This window comes from Carcharhinus amblyrhynchos, chromosome 6 (assembly GCF_965287045.1).
Source record: "Carcharhinus amblyrhynchos chromosome 6, sCarAmb.v2.hapA, whole genome shotgun sequence".
NCBI classification, from domain to species: domain Eukaryota; kingdom Metazoa; phylum Chordata; class Chondrichthyes; order Carcharhiniformes; family Carcharhinidae; genus Carcharhinus; species Carcharhinus amblyrhynchos.
In genome coordinates, this window is record NC_137329.1 from 56363983 (window position 1) to 56385366 (window position 21384).

Consider the following 21384-nt stretch of genomic DNA (forward strand, 5'->3'; position numbering starts at 1 on the left):
ATAGTTAGATTCTTTTGTGTTAGAGATGGTCTTTGTCTGGCACTTGTGTAGCTTTGGGGCTTGCCATTTATCAGTCCAAGCCTGGATATTGTCCAAGTCTTGCTGCACTTGGACATCCACTGCTTCAGTATCTGAAGAGTCGTGAATGGTTCTCAGCATTGTGAAATCATCAGCGAATATCCCCACTTCTTACCTTATGATGGAAGGAAGGTTATTGATTTTTTTTTATTCGTTTGTGGGACATGCACATCACTGGCTAGCCAGCATTTATTGCCCATCCCTAGTTGCCCTTGGAGCGCAGTTGAGAGTCAACCACATTGCTGTGGCTCTGGAGTCACATGTAGGCCAGACCAGATAAGAAAGGCAGATTTCTTTCCTTGAAGGACATTAGTGACCCAGATGGGTTTTTCCAACAATTGACAAAGGTTTCATGGTCATCAGTAGATCCTTAATTCCAGATTTTTTGTTACTGAATTCAAATTCCACCATCTGCCGTGGCGGGATTCGGCCATTGCCTTCTCATGTTGCAACTGAAGATGGTTGGGCCTAGGATGCCATCCTGGTGGGCTTCTGCAGTGATGTCCTGAAGCTGAGATGATTGACGTCCAGCCATCACAGCCATTTTCCTTTGTACCAAGTATGACTCCAACCAGCAGCGCATTTTCCCCTTGATTCCCATTGACCCCAGTTTTGCAAGGGCTCCTTGCTGCCACACTCTGTCAAATGCTGCCTTGATGTCAAGATCAATTGCTTTCACCTCACCTCTGGTATTCTTTAGACCAAGGCTGTAAAGAGGTCAGGAGTTGAGAGACCCTGGTGGAGCCCAAACTGGGTGTCGCTGAGCAGGTGAGGTTTGATAGCTCTTTTGATGACCCTTTCCATCACTTCACTGATGATTGAGAGCAGGTGGTAATTGGTCAAACTGGATTTGACCTTTTAGTGTACACAGTATTGCTGGGCAACTTTCCACATTATCATGTAGATACCAGTGTTGGGAATGTATTGGAACAGTTTGGCCAGGGCATGGCTAGCTCTGGGGCACAAGTCAACAGTAGCAGGGATAGAACGCTATCGAGTCAATTGCCTTTGCTACACCTAGTTCACACAGCCATATCTTGGTGTCACTCGGAGTGAAACAAATTGGATGAAGACTGCTATTTGTGGTGCCCAGGATATCAGAAAATGAGATGGGTCACCAACCCAGCACTATTGGCTGAAGATGGGCGCAAGTATTTCAGGCTTTTGCATTGGATGCTGCTCTTCCCAAAGATGAAGTTAGGAATTTTCGTGGAGCCCACTCCTCCAATTGGTTGTTTAACTGTCCACCATCATTCATGAATGGACATGGCAGGACTGCAGAGCTTAGATTTGATCCCGTCAGTGTGGGGCAGTCTAACTTTGTCTCTTACTTGCTGCTAATGTTGCTTGGCACACACATGGTCCTGCATAGTAGCTTCACCAGGCTGACACCTCATTTTTAAGTATGCCTGGTGCTGCTCCTGGCATGCTCTCCTGCATTCTCCGCTGAACCAGGGTAGTTCCCCTGGCTCGACGGTGATGCTAGAATGGAGGCTATGCCGGGCCATGAGGTTATAGATTGAGGTTGTGTTTGGTTCTGCTGCTGCTGATGGCCCACAGTGCCTCATGGATGCCCAGTCTTGAGTTGCTAGATCTGTTTGAAATCTATCCCATTTAGCGTGGTGGTAATGCCACACAACACAATGAGGCTATCCTCAATATGAAGATGCAATTGGCTCCACAAGGTCTGTACAATGGTCACTCTTACTAATACTGTTACGGACAGATACATCCACTACAGGTAGATTGGCGAGAGTGCCGTTATTGTGTTTTCCCCTCTTGTTTTTCTCACCAGTTGCTGCAGACCCAGTCTATGTCCTTTCAGTCTCAGCCAGCTCAATCGTCTGTGATTGCGAAGACACTCTCAATTCTTTCACTCATGTTCATCAGAATAGACAGTACGACAGAAATGTTCCTCAGCGCTGCACACTGATCAAATCCCTCATCTTGCTCACACTCTGTACAGTTGGACTGGAGGCTAACGTGATGGGTGGGATCCTATGGTCTTGTTCGGATGAGATTGTAAAATTCTGCCCGAGGCCATTGGAGATTTCTGTTCTGGGAGCTTCACCCATCCCGGAAGGTTTTCGGCCGCTGTCTTTATATGTGATGGAAGCTGGAAAACTTTAAATAAGATGGGGAATTGACAATCTCTTAAAAGAAGCAGGGAGTTGGTGCAGTGTCTTTAATTGGGATGTGAGGGAAATGGTAATTCACAAGGAGCAACGTAAGGCTGGGCACAAAAATAATCTGGAATCCGCCCTGCATCGTCAAACAGCCTGACACTGCCCTCTAGTGGGCACAGCTCTTCATAGCTCAATACTTTTCCAAACTAGGACACAGCTTTGCCAGCTTTCAAATCGCTCTGCTACGTATATACAGATCAAATAAAAGAGCTGACCGCCCATGCCTCTACCCAGGTACATCAGATGTTGCACTATTTTCCATACAGAGTGTTAAGCAATGTATATTTGCAGATGGGATGGGTTTGATCTCTCTAGAACAGATTCTAATTGACTAGTGAACACTGGCCGGTACGTTCTTGGGGAATAGAATTGCCACTGCAGATAAGAAGCAGCCTGCGTAAGTTTGCTTTGATGTCAGAAATCAAGTAGTGGGATGTCTGGATGTGGTAGATAATGAATGATAGCAGCCTGATGACTGCACCACATTAAAACTGTACACCTGTCCCAGTGCTAGAAATGGTTAAGGAGAAAGAAGGAAGGCGTGGGCAAGAAAATTATAAAGTCACAGGGGAGTCAAGGAGGGGCATAGAAGTTTGGTAAAGAGATGGGATTTTAGGGATGTGGATTGGGAGGTGGATACTCAAGTGGTTTGGGAGGATTTTCCAGAGAATGGGCTTCGGGCAGCAAAAGGCACATCATCGAATGTGGGAGAAAAGGGGAAAGCTCACATCAGGATATGGTTGGATGGACAAAAGATTTGGGTCTGTGCTGGAGAGTGCAGGCCAACAATATCAGAGAGTGGGTGATGGAGCAGGCATGTGGTCAGCATCTCTGCTCGGGGTTTGATCGAGCACCAAAGCCATGAATAGATGGGTCTGTTCTGAGTTAGCAGATTGTGAAAGGGGCAGTGGTCAGGGAACAGTGGGTATTGTAGATGAGGGTTACAGTCTCCCTCATGTTCAACTGGAGGAAATAAGCTCATAATAGCAGCAAGGTGGTGACACTGTCACAGTAGCTTTTGACCTCCACATCAAGTGGGACCTTTGTTCTGAAACGAATCCCAACAAACAATTGTCATCTTTCATTTACAGAGCGGACTACACAGTGCCAAAAACCAGGGCGATATATTGAACACTCACAGTGCCGTCACCTCCACAGGCCAGGATTCGTAAGTTCTGAACCTTTCGATACAGCTCTAACCTGTACAGAACAAAACAGGAACTTTAAAATAAACACACACACACACAGAAACATACAGCTCCTCAGTCTCAAAGAGAGAAGTGATCACACGTTCATGTTCTTGGTTTAAAAATGACAAAGGAAACAGGGGGACAATTTATTCCAGGCCAGCAGTACAAACCTCTGGGAATCATCATTTGGGCAGAATTGGTGGGATTTTACAGTCTCGCTTGACCCAAGACCAGAAAATCCCACCCGAGATCACTGGAGCTTCCCACTGTCTACCCCTCACCCGCTCCGATTCCCATGGCGGACAGGCAGTAGAATTCCGGCATATATCTGTCATTTAGAAGCTTACAATTCCCAAATACCTATTACACAAGTATTATGAGTGGGACTTCCTCTGAGTCCCAAAATGCAACATTGCTGAACATGTCAAAGTTCATTGCCAATTTCATTGGAGGATCCTTTTCCACACCCCTCCCCACACCCCCCCCACTTCCCCCTACAAAATATCCACAGCTCCATCAGACCCAAATATTTGTCCCCATCCAATACTTACGCCTCCTTGGGTCCCCCTTGACACATGTCGAAGACTTGTCTTGGGTTCAGATACCACATGAACGACTGGATAATCTTTGCTCCCTGTAAGTGTAATAGTAACACAGTGATTCTAACCTGATGAGTTATTATTAAACACACATTATACAGAGAGCTGGATACAGAAGGCACGGTAGCACAGTGCTTAGCACTGCCACCTCACAACACCAGGGACCTGGGTTCGATTCCCAGCTTGGGTCACTGTCTGTGCGGAGCCTGCACGCTCTCCCCACGTCTGTGTGGGTTTCCTCTGGGTGCTCCAGTTTCCTCCCACGCTCCATAAGATGTGCTGGATAGGTGCATTGGCCACACTAAATTCTCCATCCGTGTATTCTAACAGGCACCAGACTGTAGCGACAGGGGATTTTCACAGTAACTTCACTGTAATGTTAATATAAGCCTACTTGTGATACTAATAAATTAACTTCTATAAAAAAAATCCTTCTCTCATACAGAGAGAACGTGAGGCTCACTTATCAATATATAACTAACCACTCAATGACCAGCTGTGCACAGCCTATCCAGCATCTACCTGACTTGTCAGATTAAGGCTTCACAGCACCGTGTTCAGGGCAGCATGGTGTCATAGTGGTTAACACTGCTGCCTCGCAGCCCCAGGGACCTGGGTTCGATTCCCAACTTGGGTCACTATCTGTACAGAGTCTGCATGTTTTCCGAGTCCACGTGGGTTTCCTCCGGGTACTCCGGTTTCCTTGCATATTCTAAAGATATGCCGGTTAGGTGCACTGACAATGCTAATTTCCTCCTTAGTGTCCTGGTATGCATAGGTTAGAAGAATTAGTGGGTAAATATGTGGGATTATGGGGATAGGGCTTAGATGGGATTGTCGTCTGTGCAGACTCGATGGGCCGAATGGCCTCCTTCTGCACTGTAGGGATTCTATGATTCATACAAAATAAAACTGGGAATAAATCAGCAGCTGGAAGCGAGCTACACCCCAACTACAGAGTTAGTGCAGATCCTCTGATTCTTTTCCCATTTCTTTTCTCTCTCCTAAGTCAGTGCTTTGTGATCTAGCTCTGATTCCAACTCATCCTGCAACCAGTCTGTCAGGATCTAACTCTTGATGAAGCACCCCAACCCTGTACATAAGTCATATTATTGTATGAGACAGAAAAGCAAGCAGTGGCCCTACTGCAGACTCCAATGGGTATCATCTAAAGCTTTTGTGGCATGGGTTTGTCCACAGGCTGCCCACTCATTTCTTCCTGCCCTGTAAGAGAGGGGGACTGCACACACACACACACACACACACACACGCGCGCGCACACACACACGCACGCGCACATACCTGATTTCCTCCACTTTTGGGATTGACAAACACCAGTAACGGTTTCATCAGTGAAGATGGAATAGGCTTTATGATGAACGGCCGCCATCTTCCTTCCTGTGTGAGAAGGGAAAACGTCAGTCCAGAACAGCAACTGTTTTCTGCACCAACTACTCCAGGCAGAGCGGCAAATATCAAAGCAATGAGCCACACTCAGAGGATGAGCTGCTTTGCAGCTGATTTTGAACAATCACCGACAATGTGTGGCTCGCAGCTTCCCCTGCAGCAACTGCACTTGCTCAAGAAAGGAGGTCACAACCCGGAAAACCGACCAATTCCTTCCATTTAATGACCAGAATCTCTCACTGCACTGCGCAGGGAAACAAGCAGTGAATAGGAACAAACTGGGGTGACTGAAGACATGATTCAAAAGGTAGATTCTCAGTAAGAGTTTAAACATTTAAAGAAGATTGCATGGCCATGTTTAGTGAACAGGATAACAAAGGACCCTGAAAGAAAGAATTGTTTTTATATTGTCTGTCATAACTAATGGATGTCTCAGAATGTTTTGCTGTTGACTATGTTTTTATTATGAGGTGTCAGCACTGTTGCCAGATGTAACAGCAAAGTCTCACGAGCAGCAGTGAGGTAAGAGCCAGGTAATCTGGGCAGTGGTGTTGATTGAGGGGTGAATGTTGGCCAGGATACCAGAGATAACCCCCTTTGCTCTTCTTCAAAAAGTGCCACAGAATCTTTTACATCCACCTAAGAGGAGCCATGGTTTAGCATCTAATCTGAAGGACAGCCTCTCCGACAGTGTGACATTCCTTCAGTACCGTGTTGGAGAGGCAGCTTGGACTCTGGAGTGGAACTGGAATCCACAGCCTTCTGATTCTGACAAGAGGTGAGCCAGGACTGAAGATGCAAGAGTTGGCTAAATACTTGAAAGTACCTGATTGAGATGAACGGTGGAGCAAGCTGGAACGGATTCTTCCTGCTCTTATCTTCTAGGTTTCTTTGTTTACTTGTACCTACACACGTGTGCACACACACACAGATCTGCTGAGTGATCTTACTTGTTCTTCTTATGCAGTAATTTCACATAGTTCACCAAATTTTCCAATTGCAATGGGATGTCGATTTCTTTATGGTTTCATCAGATTTGAACCACCACCACCAGCTGGAGTGATTCTGCTTTCTATCCCTTGATAAGATCGACCTGCATTTACAAAATATACTAAATGTCTCCAGCCACATCCCAGCAGGGAAGAGGGGTCGAAGAGGAGGTTGCAAGATGGGAAGGGGAAAGGCAAGTTTGACAATAGCAGAGTCAGTATAAACTACAGACAATGTATCTTGTCTATTTCATTTCCTCTATCTTACGTCATGCATCATTCCTGAGCCTAATAAATAGGAGGCAGGCAAAGATCAGGCCTCCGGTTGGTTGGAACTGGTCAATACAACTACGACCCCTGGGCAGCACAGTGGTTTGCACTGCTGCCTCACAGCGCCGGGGACCCAGGTTCGATTCCTGGCTTGTGTCACCATTGTGCAGAATCTGCACATTCTCTCCGTGTCTGATTGGGTTTCCTCCAGGTGCCCCAGTTTGCCCCACCCCCACTCCACCCCCATCCTTCTGAAAGACATGCTGGTTAGATGCATTGACCATGCTAAATTCTCCCTCAGTATTACCGGAATAGGCATCGGACTGTGGCAATTGGGGGATTTTCACAGCAACTTCATTGCAGTGTTAATGTAAACCTACTTGCGACACTAATAAATAAACTTTAAAATTTTAAGGTCTATAGTCTGAAACTTAACTTGCTCCTCAGACAGAAACCAGTGTTACTGAGGTTGGATAAAAGAAAAATCTGATGGAATTGAAACAGAAACAGAAAATGCTGGAAAATCTCAGCAGGTCTGACAGTATCTGGGGAGAGGGAACAGCGCCAACATTTCGAGTCTGGATGATTCTTCATGAGAGCTGAGGTTGGACTTGGCCAGTCCTCATCTCTGGCCCATGGCACAGAACGCTGATAACTGGCACTGTCTTAGCCTTCACCATACAGACTACAGTGGCTCAAAAAGGCAACTCAGGGATGGACAATAAATGCTGGCTTGTGAGCAATGACTATATCCTGAAGACAAGTTAAAAACAAAAAGAAAATCACCATCTTTCATCCCCCATTCATTCCTATTTTTCCTAATACAAATCTAATGCTGCTGAATCCATATTCCAGCAACAATAAACCTCAACAATGGCTGGGATTTTCCAGCTCTGCCCATGGCCAATAAATGAGCACAGCCATTGACTTCAGGAAGCATCATGGAGGACATGCCCCTGTCTACATCAATGGGGACGAAGTAAGAACGGTCGAAAGCTTCAGGTTTTTAGATGTCCAGATCATTAACAACCTGTCCTGGTCTCTCCATGCTGACGCTACAGTCAAGAAAGCCCACCAAAGCCTCTACTTTCTTAGAAGACCAAGGAAATTTGGCACGTCAGCTATGACTCTCACCAAATTCTACAGATGCACCATAGAAAGCATTCTTTCTGGTTGTATCACAGCTTGGTATGGCTCCTGCTCTGCCCAAGACCACAAGGAACTACAACAGGTTGTGAACAAAGCCCAGTCCATCACACAAACCAGCCTCCCAGCCACTGACTCTGTTTACACTTCCTGGAAAAGCAGCCAGCATAATTAAGGACCCCACACACCCTGGACATTCTCTCTTCCACATTCTTCCATCGGGAAAAAGATACAAAAGTCTGAGATGCAACAACCGACTCAAGAACAGCTTCTTCCCTGCTGCTGTCAGACTCTTGAATGGACTTACCTTGCATTGAGTTGATCTTTCACTACACCTAGCTATGCCTGTAACACTACATGCTGCACTCTCTTGTTTCCTTCTCTATGAACAGTATGATTTGTCTGTATAGTGCGCAAGAAACAATACTTTACACTGTATAATACCTGTGACAATAATAAATCAAATCAAATCAAATCAAACCAACCAGCCAAAGATCTGTTGACTTCAAGCAGGAATGATCCGTCCTGTAGCAGGCAGGACTGGAAAATCCTACTCGACAATTTAAAATAAAGTGATAGGGTTGTTTACCTCTGCTCCTTTTTTACTGGATTTCCTTTTGAACGAGGTCCGTTTTTTCTTTTTGCTCGACTTCAGTGAATTCTGGGAGGAAAGGAAAGGTGGGAGTTACTGATGAGCTGAAGGTGAGCTTGGAAGAATATCCGGCACAGGGATAATTCAGGACGTGTTCCTCACCTGAGCCCGTCTCACCCGGATGATCCAGGTTGGGGGAATAATAACGGCAGCGTGAGCACCAAGTGTGCATGGCTCCTCGATCTGTTGCAGCATAAAGCAGGTCACCTTGTTGTGATACTGAGGAAAGGGTGAAGGAAAACATTAAGCATTGCGGTTATCCACCCTCTATCTCCCAACTCTCAAATATAATTACTCAGTCGGTACAGGTGCTTGTTACAAGCATCAAGACACCAGAATAGACTAAGAGGCAAGGATGCAATGTGGGCATGGCAGTGGGTGCGTGTCGGGCACTGAGTGGGTGCGTGTCGGGCACTGAGTGGGTGCGTGTCGGGCACTGAGTGGGTGCGTGTCGGGCACTGAGTGGGTGCGTGTCGGGCACTGAGTGGGTGCGTGTCGGGCACTGAGTGGGTGCGTGTCGGGCACTGAGTGGGTGCGTGTCGGGCACTGAGTGGGTGCGTGTCGGGCACTGAGTGGGTGCGTGTCGGGCACTGAGTGGGTGCGTGTGTGAGGCAGTGAGTGGGTGCGTGCGGAGCACCGAGTGGGTGTGTGTGAGGCAGTGAGTGGGTGCGTGTCGGGCACTGAGTGGGTGTGTGTGGGGCAGTGAGTGGGTGTGTGTGGGGCAGTGAGTGGGTGAGCACCTTGAGACAGTAAGCGAGTCAGACTCGCACACATTGAATCCCTCCTGTCCCCCCCACCTCACCTCCTGGTCGAGAACAGCTCCCAATTTTGACAAATATTTGCGAGCTGAAACATTAGCTGAATGTTATTCTCCACTGTCCCTGCCTGACCTGCTCAGTGTTAACACAGTAAGCAGTCTCACAACACCAGGTTAAAGTCCAACAGGTTTATTTGGTAGTAAATGACACTAGCTTTCAGAACGCTGTTTCTTCGTCAGGTGAGTGCAGAGTTCTGATCACAAACAGAGCATATAAAGGCACACACAGTTTACAGAATAGATTAGATTTCTAGTGTCATTTACTACCAAATAAACCTGTTGGACTTTAACCTGGTGTTGTGAGACTTCTTACTGTGCTCACTCCAGTCCAATGCCAGCATCTCCACATCATGACTGCTCAGTGATTCCAGCAGTTGTACAGTTTGGTATTTCTGAGCAGTATCAGACTTGCTTCCAGATAAAACTGATTCCTTCAAGACAGAAAACTTACTGCTTGCTTGCACCAGGAACAGCTGATAGCGACAATCTCCTTACTGTGAAACGCAAACTTCTGCTGGAAACCCTGTGGGGGGTGGGGGCAGGAGGAGGAAGAATGGGAAAGAAGATATAACAGTAAGGAAGTGACTCAGGAGGCAACCAAAGTCAGCTCCAACAAGCCATTAGTACAAGAGGCAGTCACTGAGAAACCAACCACTCCCACCATCGGCACAGTAATCTCCAGACAAGAACACAACTTACCAGATCCACTTTCAGCAAACCAGCACCCAAAATATTCAAACCTCTTCCACTAGGGAGGAATGGACTGCTTTCTTACACAATGTGGGGTGGGAAGTGAAAGGAATTTATCTCTCAGACTAACATCCCCAACTAATTTTGTGAAATGTCAGCTTAACTGCATTCAGTTTCTTCTCCCCAAATAAATTCTCGTGTTTTGCTGGACACTGGGTTTTTTTTGGTGTTGGGATGTGGGTATCGCTGACTGGGCTAGCATTTATTGCCCATCCCCGAGGGGATTTCACAGTCAATCGCATTGCTGTGGGTCTGGAGTCACATGTAGGCTCGACTGGGTAAGGACAGCAAATTTCCTCCCCTAAAGGCCAATAATGAACCAAATGGGCTTTTAATGGCAATCAACAATCGTTTCATGGTCATCATCAGACTTTTAATTCCAGATTTTTTTACTGATTTCAAATTTCACCATCTGCCAAGGTGGGATTTGAACCAGGGTCCCCAGAGCATTACCCACTGGGGCTCTGGATTCCTAGTCCAGTGAAAATAGCATGACACTACTGCCTTCCTGTAATCAATGAGACTAGACATTTCAGAGGTCCCTATGGATTATATAAATAGAGAGGCAACCTATGCAAAGATCCTACTAATTAATCAGTAGACTGTTTATAGGCTTTGGGGAGATAAAATGCGGACATGATGACCACTTTGCATAACACCATCACAAAGCCCGCAAGCATGATCCTGAACCTTCCTGCTCTGCCATTTTAACTCAGCACCTTGCTCTCACACCCACATGTTCATCCCTGGCCTGCTGCAATGCTGCAGTGAAGCCCAACACAAGCTCGTGAAGCAGCATCTCATCTTCCCATTAGGCATATTATAGCCCTTAGGATTCAACATTGAGCTCAACAACTTTAAACTGTGACTTTGTCCCTCCAATTTTAAACACCTTTTAAAAAAAAATTCCATACGTTTATTGTCTCAATGCAATAATCCTCCCCCCACCCCCAAACCCCCCCGCCTCCCCCACTACCCTTTCCCACACCAGGCCATCTATCTTGTGTTCTTAAGCTTGCTCCATCTTGTTGCAATCTCTCACAGTTACAGCTTAATATCCAACACATTTCTCCCTCTCCCACGTTCTGAAGAGTCAAACAGACTCGAAACATTAACTCTGTTTCCCTCCTTACTGATACTGCCAGAACTGCAGAGTTTTTCCAGCATTCCCTATTCAGATCCCAGTCTGATTGTTTTTGGGCTTTGGTGGTTTGCATATGTAGATGAATTGGGCACTTTGGAAGTCTCACCAGAAGCTTTAGGAAGCACTAAAATGCTAAGAGCTCATGTCCACAGTAATCATCTTCCTGGACATGTCCCCTGACTGTGCACCAACATTAGTACCCCCCCACCTCCTCCTCCCATTGAAAACATGCCCCCGCCACCGCCCACCCCAACCTCCCCTGCCAATTGCACTCTGTGACTTCCTCAACATGCTGCTTTCAAAGGCCACCAGCAATCTTCTAAGTGGGAGAGTGGTTAGTACTGTTGCCTTACAGCACTAGGGACCCGGGTTCAATTCCCGGCTTGGCTCACTGTCTGTGTGGAGTCTGCACATTCTCCCCGTGTCTGCATGGATTTCCTCTGGATGCTCCGGTTTCCTCCGATGCGCAGGTTAGGTGGATTGGCCATGATAAATTACCACTTAGTGTCAGAGGAATTAGCTAGAGTAAATGCATGGGGTTGTGGTGATAGGGCCTGGGATTGTGGTTGGTGTAGACTCGATGGGCCAAATGGCTCCTTCTGCAGTGTATGATCTCAGCCATTACTTCTGGCTGCTCTGAACAGTGATGCAATCTAGCTGCATGAACCCAACAGTAAATGAGCAACTAATTCACAATTAACCACGCTGGTAATGGGAATTTCTGTACCAGGCTCAATGATCATTAAGATTTAATACGTATACTGCTAACCTGAAGATTCACGCTCCTCAAATATTAACATTAATACTGACACGACAGGTCCCCCGTTCACACACTGATTCCTACATTAGTTGATGTCGATATTCATTGATTCAAAGGAAGTGCTATTTTAATGAAGTGTTATATTAGGTTCTTCCCAAGATTTTGATGAAAGTTCTTCAAAAATGTGCACAGTCTGGGTGTTTGTCATTTAGATTTATTTATCCAAATAATCTGCTCTAAAATATTACTTTTAGTCTCAAGAGATAAACTTTATTCCTAAGGAATTACTCTTCTCTGCAGCATGTTAATGCTGGAATGTCTTACACGCAAACATACACACACTACACATACCTTGCCGCACTGTTTGCATTTCCCCTCTTGGCGCCTCCGATGAACCCAATGGTGCCGTACAAATGTTGGCTGAAAAAGCAAAACGAATATAATTTGTTCAGTTTGAAACTGGAAACCCATTCACATAACATCCCTACAGTACAGAAGGAGGCCATTCAGTCCATCGAAAACAATCTCACCCAGGCCTATTCCTGTAACCCCACCAATTTACTGTGCAAACCCTTCTAACGCTAAGGGTCAATTTATCATGGCCAATCAATCTAACCCGCACATCTTTGGAATGTGGGAGGAAACCGGAGCACCTGGAGGAAACTCAGATTGACATGGGGAGAATGTGCAACTCCACACAGACAGTGACCCAAGGCTGGAATTGAACCCAGGCGCTGTGAGGCAGCAATGCTAATCACTGTGCCACCATCCCATGCCATGTGATTATTTCTCACATTCTTTCTTTCCCTCCCCAGTCTCTATTGGTCACTGGTTGTTGTGCCACCAAGTGAAGGAATCCCTTCTGTGAGAGCGGGAACTGAGTCACTTTTTGTAGCACAGTGGTTAGCACAGTGCTGCCTCACAACGCCAGAGATCTGGGTTCAATTCCCAGCTTGGGTCACCGTCTGTGTGGAGTCTGCGCATTCTCCCCGTGTCTGTGTGTGTTTCCTCTGGGTGCTCCGGTTTCCTCCCACAATCCAAAAGATGCGCTGGTTAGGTGCACTGGCCATGCTAAGTTCTCCCTCAGTGTATCCGAACAGGCGCCGGAGTGTGGTGACTAGGGGATTTTTACAGCAACTTCATTGCAGTGTGAATGTAAGCCTACTTGTGACTAATAAATAAACTTTATGTGAGAACATGAGAAAAAGCTTTTCACACAGCAAGTCAGTCAGATCTGGAATGCACTGTCTGGAAGGGTGGCAGAGACAGATTCAATCATGACATTCAAGAGAGCATTAAGTGATTATCTGAATTGAAGCAATGTGCAGGGGGTACAGGGGAAAAGGCAGGGGAACAGCACTAAGCCATGATGCTCATTTGGTGAGCTGGTACAGACATGATGGGCCAAAATGGCCTCCTTCTGCACAGTAACAATTCTGTAATATGATCAGTCATGCTTATGCTAGTCCTTCTAAGCTCACTTCACGCCATTCCATTGCATGTTGTGTAATGGAGGACAGCGCAAGGCCCAGCGACGGACTTGTTATTCTAATATTAGAACTGGTTTTGTAGGTACAGGGGAGAGATTAATCATCTGGAAGTCTCAGGTATGACTCTGTACTCTTTGACTCAGTTGCAGCACAAGGCACAAAGTGGGGCATGCATGGGAAAACCATCAGCTCCAACCAGCAACCTTCCAGATAACACACCATCCAGGTATGGCCTTTTTTTCATTGGCACAGGCTCAAACTCCAGGCAGCCTCGACCGAACAGCACTGTGGGTGCACCAACACCACATGGGCCACAGTGGATCCAGAAGGTGATTCTCCTACACCTTCTCAAGAGCAACAATGGACAACTAATAAGAAATAGGAAATAAGAACATAAGAAATAGGAGCAGGAGTAGGCCATCTGGCCCTTCGTGCCTGCCCCGCCATTCAATAAGATCATAGATGCTGGTCTTGTTATGATTCCCATATTCCAGGAATGAATGAAGTAAAGCCATAGACAGGTAGCACTAGAGAGTTGCAGAATAAGTGGGTGCACATTTAAAATGGATTTAAGGAAAAATTTCATCTCACAAAGTGTAGTGGTGAATCTTTGGAATTTTTTATCCCAGAAAGCTGTGGAGGTCAAGTCTTTGAACAGTTTCTAGGCTGCAATCGATAGGAGAGCATGGTGGCACAGTGGTTAGCACTGCTACCTCACAGTGCCAGAGACCCGGGTTCAATTCCAACCTCGGGTGACTGTCTGTGTGGAATTTACACATTCTCCCCATGCCTGCGTGGGTTTCTTCTGGGTGCTCCGATTTCCTCCCACAGTCCAAAGATGTGTGGGTTAGGTGGATTGGCTATGCTGAATTGCTCCTTAGTGCCAGTGGGACTAGCGAGGATAAATACATGGGGTTATGGGACCCAGGTGGGATTGTGATCAGTGCAGCCTCAATGGGCTGAGTGGCCTCCTTCTGCACTGTAGGATTCTATGATTAAGGGTTACGGAGGCAAGGCAGGAAAGTGGACTTAGCGGGTGTTAGATCATGATTTTATTAAACGGTGGAACAGGTTCGAAGGGCTGAATGGCCTAGTCCTGTTACTATTTCTCATGGTCTTATATCCCCCCCAAACCTATTAAAGGATGAACTAGGAGGATGCATTTAGTGATAATAAACTAAAACTTCTGTGCAGCTTCAACCAGCAAAACCAGTTTTCCCATTGGGGTTAATGTAAAAGAAATGAAAATAGGTTTTAAAAGTTGCTTTGCAATTTTCTCCAAGTGTATTTCTTTTGAATAAAGATGCGATAATGGCACAGTCCAAAATCCAATTCAGTTCTTAAACTCATCATAAGGACAGTCAGAAATATGGAAAAGGAGCCTTGAAAGATGTTCCAATGACAGTGTCTGGGTCTCGACTGTATGTAGATACTGCAGCCAAGTCCTTCCTTAATTCCAGCAGGGTTTAGCTTCATATTACTCTGTTTTATTATTATTGCTGCTCAGGCATCCACTTACCTCCCGAATATTGCGTGATCCAGATTCCCGGAACGTTGGTTTACATCGAAAGTTTATCTGTGGATTTAACAAAAAAGGACTTAAAATAAAATTGGTCTAGCCTTTCGCAGGAACGTATAGCCAGGAAAACAAATGCTCTACCATCCATTTTTGCAAAGGATTTTTTAAAAAATATGGATCTATTTTTGTACAAGCGATGAATTTAAAAACAGTCACGGGAAAATGGAAGTAATCCTTGCTCTGGGCTGGTGTTTTTGAAACAGAAGTTGCAGCTAACTAACCAGATCGATGAAGGACGGACCAATATCATATTCTTTGATTTTTCAAAGGCATAGGCGATTGCTAAAATTATACATCAGTACATCGTCAGTACTGGGGAAGTTGCTTGAGTCCATGATCAAGGATTTCATAGCTCAGCACTTGAAAAGCAGTGACATAATCAGGCAAAGTCAGCATGGATTTACAAAAGGGGAATCAAGCTTGACGAATCTATTGGAATTCTTTGAGGATGTAGCTAGTAGAGTTGATTGAGGAGAACCAGCCGTTGTGATTTATTTAGACTTTCAGAAGGCTTTCAACAAGGCCTCACATAACAGGCTACTATGCAAAGTTAAAGCACATGGGATTATGGGTAATGTTTTGAGATAGATAAAAAGCTGGTTAACAGAGAGGAAGCAAAGAGTTAGCATTAATGAATCTTTTCCTGACTGGCAGGCTGTGACTAGTGGGGTTCTGCAGGATCTGCGATAGGACCCCAAATGTTCACATTATATATTAATGATTTAGAAGAGGGAACTAAATGTATTACCTACAAATCTGCAGATGGTACAAAGTTGGGTACAGAGTGAGTTGCATGGAAGATGCAGAAATGCTTCAGCATGGTTTGGAAAGGCTAAGTATGTGGGTATCTGTATGGCAGGTGCAATGTAATGTGAATAATGTGACGTTATCCACTTTGGTAGCAATAATAGGAAGACAGATCATTACTCGAATGGGTGCAAATTGAGACAGGTGGATACTCAGCGAGACCTTGGTGTCCTTGTGCGTCAGTCACTGAAAGTAAGCATGCAGGTACAGCAGGTAGTAAAGAAGGCAAATGGTATGTTGGCCTTCATAGTGACAGTGTTTGAGTACAGGAATAGAGAAGTTTTACTGCAATTGTATGGGGTGTTGGTGAGGCCACATCTGGAGTACTGTGTGCAGTTTAGGTGTCCTTATCTGAGGAAGGACGTCCTTGCTACAGAGGGAGTACAGCAAAGGTTTATCAGACAGATTCCTGGGAAGGCAGGTCTGTCATATGAGGAGAGATCGAGTCAGCTAAGGTTAGAAGAGGGAGGGGGAATCTCATAGAAACTTATAAAATTCCAAAAGGGTTAGACAGGGTAGATACAGAAAGAATGTTCCCAATGGTGGGGGAGTCCAGAACTTGGGGTCATAGTTTGAGGATAAGGTAAATCTTTTAGAACTGAGGTGAGGAGAAATTTCTTCATCCAGGGAATGGTGAATGTGTGGAATTCATTACCACAGAATGTAGTTGAGGCCAAATTGTTGTATGATTTCAAGAAGAAATTAGATATAGCTCTTGGGGCTAAAGGGATAAAGGGATATGGGGGGATCAGAACATTGAATTTGATGATCATAATCAATGGTACAGCAGGCCCGAAGGGCCAGATGGCCTCCTCCTGCTTCTAATTTCTATGTATTTGGAGACAAAATGGTGACAAGGAAAGGATATTGATGGGGGAGTGCACTACTACAGTTATTGTCACAGTATGAGGTTTATAAGATTATTAGGTTTTAGGATTGTACCTTTTCGTTTCTAAGAATTCTACATTTTGATGCTGTAGATTTGAATATAGGACATGTGACCTTGTACTGGAGTCTGCCTAACCGTAACCCCGGGTGGGTTAATTGTAGCGATCAGAGGAAGACTTGCATTGTTTTATTGAGAGGGAGGTGCAAAGTATTTATGCCAGAAGACAATGACCAAGTCTGCAATGAATGAACTTGGAGTCTCCAAAGTCCCAGAAAGTTAACGCACGTATTACATTGTCGAGATTTGTTCTTCAAACTATCCCTTTAAGGGATTTGGGGTCAAAGATAACTGATTAGCATTTCTACACAGTTATAAATCTAATATGCTTCCTCAGCAAAATCAGAAACAGGCAATTAGAGACAGACAGTGGGGTTGCATTATCATCTTGTGTGGAATGCAAGAACTTGCAATACAGAAAACGAGATGGAATCAACCAGGCCTGCATCTTCAGTGTCTGGAATAAGCCACCAGAAGTAGTTGTACAGACGGGTACAATTTTGTCTTTGAAAAGACTGCTTCGACAGTTATATGGGTACGATGGGTATGGGCCAATGTGGGCAAGTAGGAGTAGCTTAGGGGCTTCAAAAAAAAAGGAGGGCATGAACAAGTTGGGCCGAAGGGCCTGTTTCCATGCTGTAAACCTCTATGACTCGATGAGTCTTCAGCAGAGAAAAAGCCAACTCTATTGTTCACCACACAGAATGCAGGTGGGAGCTCACTTGCAGACTGAAGACCAAGCTCGTGAGGAAATAAAGGAGACAGGAAGATTTAACTAGCTTGGAGCTAGAGAGAAAAGTTTACAATAAAAACTCTCACACCGAGAGTTCCAGACTAGAAGTTACCTGGCTGGAAATGTGAAAATAAAGTAACCCATTAGAAGCGGAGAGCAATACTGAACTGTTTGTTCTGAGAACAATAATTCCATGGAGAATGGGATATAAATAAGACTTTTATGCATTTCTATTGTTTAAAGTATGAAGTTGCCTCCAAGAAGCAAATAGTGTTTAGAGAATAGCGTCTTTTTTAGTATTGTAAATCTTGACATTTTATCATAGATATCATATAATCCCTATAGTGCAGAAAGAGGCCATTTGGCAAACGAACTTGCACCGACAACAAGCCCACCCAGGCACTATCCCCGTAACCCCACATATTTATCCCGCTAAACCCACTGACACTAAGGGGCAATTTAGCATGGCCAATCCACCTAACCTGCACGTCTTTGGAGTGTGGGAGAAAACCCATGCACACATGGGGGGAATGTATAAACTCCACACAGAGAGTGACCCGAGGCTGGAATCAAACCCGGGTGTCTGGAGTTGTGAAGCAGCAGTGCTAACCACTGTGCCACCTCATCATTTCAGCCACTAGTTTGAATTTCTCTTCCCTAAGGAGATCGCAACATAACGCAGAGAACCATTCCCAATTGAAATAACTTTCAAAAGAAATATATTAAATAGAAAATACAATATACAATTAAATGATTTTAAAAATACCGTACTCACCTCAGTACACATTTAGATAGACCAGGCTCCATCTATTGGCAGATGCTGATAAGCGCAAACATGAGCTAAAGTCCTGACTACTTGCACAGATCAACATCTGCCAGTAGATGGAACACAGGATTTCAGTGCGAACTCAGAAGCGAAACCAGAAGCCCAAAGCTGATGAAGAACAGACCCCCAAGAACCAGCATTAGAGAAGGCAGGGAGTAGGCAATGGCAGGAACAGGAGAATAAGCAATTGGGGTCAAGGGTCCCCAGGACCGGATGGAATACATCCCAGGGTTCTGAAGGAAATGGCAGAGGTGATAGTGGATGCCTTAGTGATTATTTACCAAACTTCACTGGATTCCAAGGAAGTGCCGGAAGATTGGAAAACGGCTAATGTTACACCACTGTTTAAAAAAGGTAGCAGGCAAAAGGCAGGGAATTATAGGCCGGTTAGTTTAACGTCTGTAGTTGGAAAAATGCTTGAATCCGTGATCAAAGAAGAAATAGCGAGGCGCCTAGAAAGGAATGGTTTGATACAGCAGACACAGCACGGGTTCATTAAGGGGAAGTCGTGTTTGACGAATTTATTGGATTTCTATGAGGATGTGACTAGTGCGGTAGACAGAGGGGAACCGGTGGATGTGGTGTTTCTCGATTTTCAAAAGACGTTTGATAAGGTGCCGCACAAAAGGTTGCTTCAGAAGGTTAGGGGGCATGGAGTTGGGGGTAAGGTGTTAGCATGGATAGAGGATTGGTTGTCTAATAGGAGGCAGAGAGTTGGTATCAATGGGTGCTATTCTGATTGGCGGTCAGTGACTTGTGGAGTGCCCTAGGGATCGGTGCTGGGGCCTCAGCTATTTACCATTTATATAGATGATCTGGAGGAGGGGACTGAGTGTAGGGTAACAAAATTTGCTGATGACACCAAGATGAGTGGAAAAGCAAATTGTGCGGAGGGTGTGGAAAGTCTGCAGAGGGATCTAGATAGGTTGAGCGAGTGGACGAGGACCTGGCAGATGGAGTACAATGTTAGCAAGTGTGAGGTTATCCACTTTGGCAGGAATAATAGTAGGAGGGATTAATATTTAAAGGGAGAAAAGCTGCAGCATGCTACAGTGCAGAGGGCCCTGGAGGTCCTTGTGCATGAGTCGCACAAACCCAGTCTGCAGGTGCAGCAGGTGATCAAGAAGGCAAATGGGATGCTGGCCTTTATAGCGAGGGGGATAGAATATAAAAGCAGGGAGGTCTTGCTGCAACTGTACAGGGTACTGGTGAGGCCGCAGCTGGAGTACTGTGTGCAGTTTTGGTCGCCGCGCTTGCGCAAGGATATTTTGGCCTTGGAGGGAGTGCAGAGGAGGTTCACTAGGCTGATACCAGAGATGAGAGGGTTGGACTATGAAGAGAGACTAAATAGACTGGGTCTGTACTTGTTGGAGTTTAGAAGGATGAGGGGAGATCTTACAGAGACATATAAGATAATGAAAGGGATGGATAGGGTAGAGGTAGAGAGATTCTTCCTGCTCAGAAAGGACAGCAGGACTAGAGGGCACAGCCTCAAGATAAAGGGGAGGCGGTTTAGATCAGAGTTGAGGAGGAACTTCTTCACTCAAAGGGTGGTGAATCTCTAGAATTCTCTGCCCGTTGAAGTGGTGGAGGCTACCTCGCTAAATATATTTAAGTCACGGGTAGATAGGTTTTTGACAGACAAGGGAATTAAGGGTTATGGGGAGAAAGTGGGAAAGTGGAACTGATCCACTTCAGATCAGCCATGATCTTATTGAATGGCGGGGCAGGCTCGAAGGGCTAGATGGCCTACTCCTGCTCCTATTTCTTATATTCTTATGTTTTTATGGGTCGAAACAGCATGGGGCAGATCGTGTGAACAGATAGGCCACAGAATAGGAAGACTGTGACAAACAACTTCAAAATACAACCAAAACAGTTAAAGGGATATCCTGACACTGGTTTATGAACAATGTTAATGTGAAACAACAAGTGAGTTAATGTTAAGACCTACTGTACTGCTCTGTCAGCTACTCCATAAAGTTAGCCTGGGCATCTGGACATCACTGTGGGTAAATTAGTGAGGTAATTGCAGTGCCACCTTATTCCCAGGTGCCAATAATAATCCTCCCTGTATTTAAAGCAACATAAACTATCCATGTAGTTGGGAGAACGGTTTTTGCGGAGACGGTTGAATTGGTGAGATTATTTACTTTGCATTATTGTCCTGGCTGCAGAATTCATCAACCAGAAAGCAAAAGCACTGAGACCAAAATACTCAACTAATGAGGAAGAAGAAAATCACTCATGCATCAGAACGTTTAATTTAATATAAAACAACCAGAGGTTTTAGGAATGCACTGTGATTTCCAGATGAAATTTTGCATTTGTGTTATTAAAACAAAAATACAATTGGGAAATCTGAAGCTTGTGACCCAAAATTTTGTATCAAATCTGCCTAATATCAAGATAGAATCATAGAATACCTACAGTGCAGGAGGAGGACATTTGGCCCATCACGCCTGCACTGACAATAATCCCACCCAGGCCCTATCCCCATAACCCCACGTATTTACCCTACTAATCCCCTGACATCCCTTTCACACTAAGGAGCAATTTAGCATGGCCAATCAAAGAAAGAACAAACAAAGAACAAAGAAAATTACAGCACAGAAATAGGCCCTTTGGCCCTCCAAGGCTGCACCAATCATGCTGCCTGAATGAACTAAAACCCCCTACTCTTCGGGGAACCATATCCCTCTATTCCCATCCTATTCATGTACTTGTCAAGATACCACTTAAAAGTCATTATCGTATCTGCTTCCACTGCCTCCCCTAGCTGTGAGTTCCAGGGCACCCATCGCCTTCTGTGTAAAAACCTTCCCTTATATATCTCCTTTAAACCTTGCCCCTTGCACCTTAAACTTATGCCCCCTAGTGATTGACTCTTCCATCCTGGGAAAATGCTTCTGACTATCCACTCTGTCCATGCCCCTCATAATCTTGTAGACTTCTATCAGGTTGCTGCTCAACCTCCATCGTTCCAGTGAGAACAAACCAAGTTTCTCCAACCTT

General features: G+C 45.2%; 1 protein-coding gene across 3 annotated transcripts in view; it reads right to left on the reverse strand.

Moving 5' to 3' along the window:
* Positions 1–21384, reverse strand: part of dgkza (diacylglycerol kinase, zeta a) — a 475544-nt gene that overhangs the window by 222793 nt on the left and 231367 nt on the right. For all 3 annotated transcript variants that reach the window (XM_080190495.1, XM_080190494.1, XM_080190493.1), the window contains 8 exons: positions 14998–15054; positions 12340–12408; positions 9786–9857; positions 8620–8736; positions 8455–8526; positions 5356–5451; positions 4006–4088; positions 3404–3464 (listed from right to left, as the gene is read on the reverse strand). In XM_080190495.1, coding sequence (XP_080046621.1) covers positions 3404–3464; positions 4006–4088; positions 5356–5451; positions 8455–8526; positions 8620–8736; positions 9786–9857; positions 12340–12408; positions 14998–15054 — 627 coding nt within the window. The remainder of the gene's footprint in view (positions 1–3403; positions 3465–4005; positions 4089–5355; positions 5452–8454; positions 8527–8619; positions 8737–9785; positions 9858–12339; positions 12409–14997; positions 15055–21384) is intronic.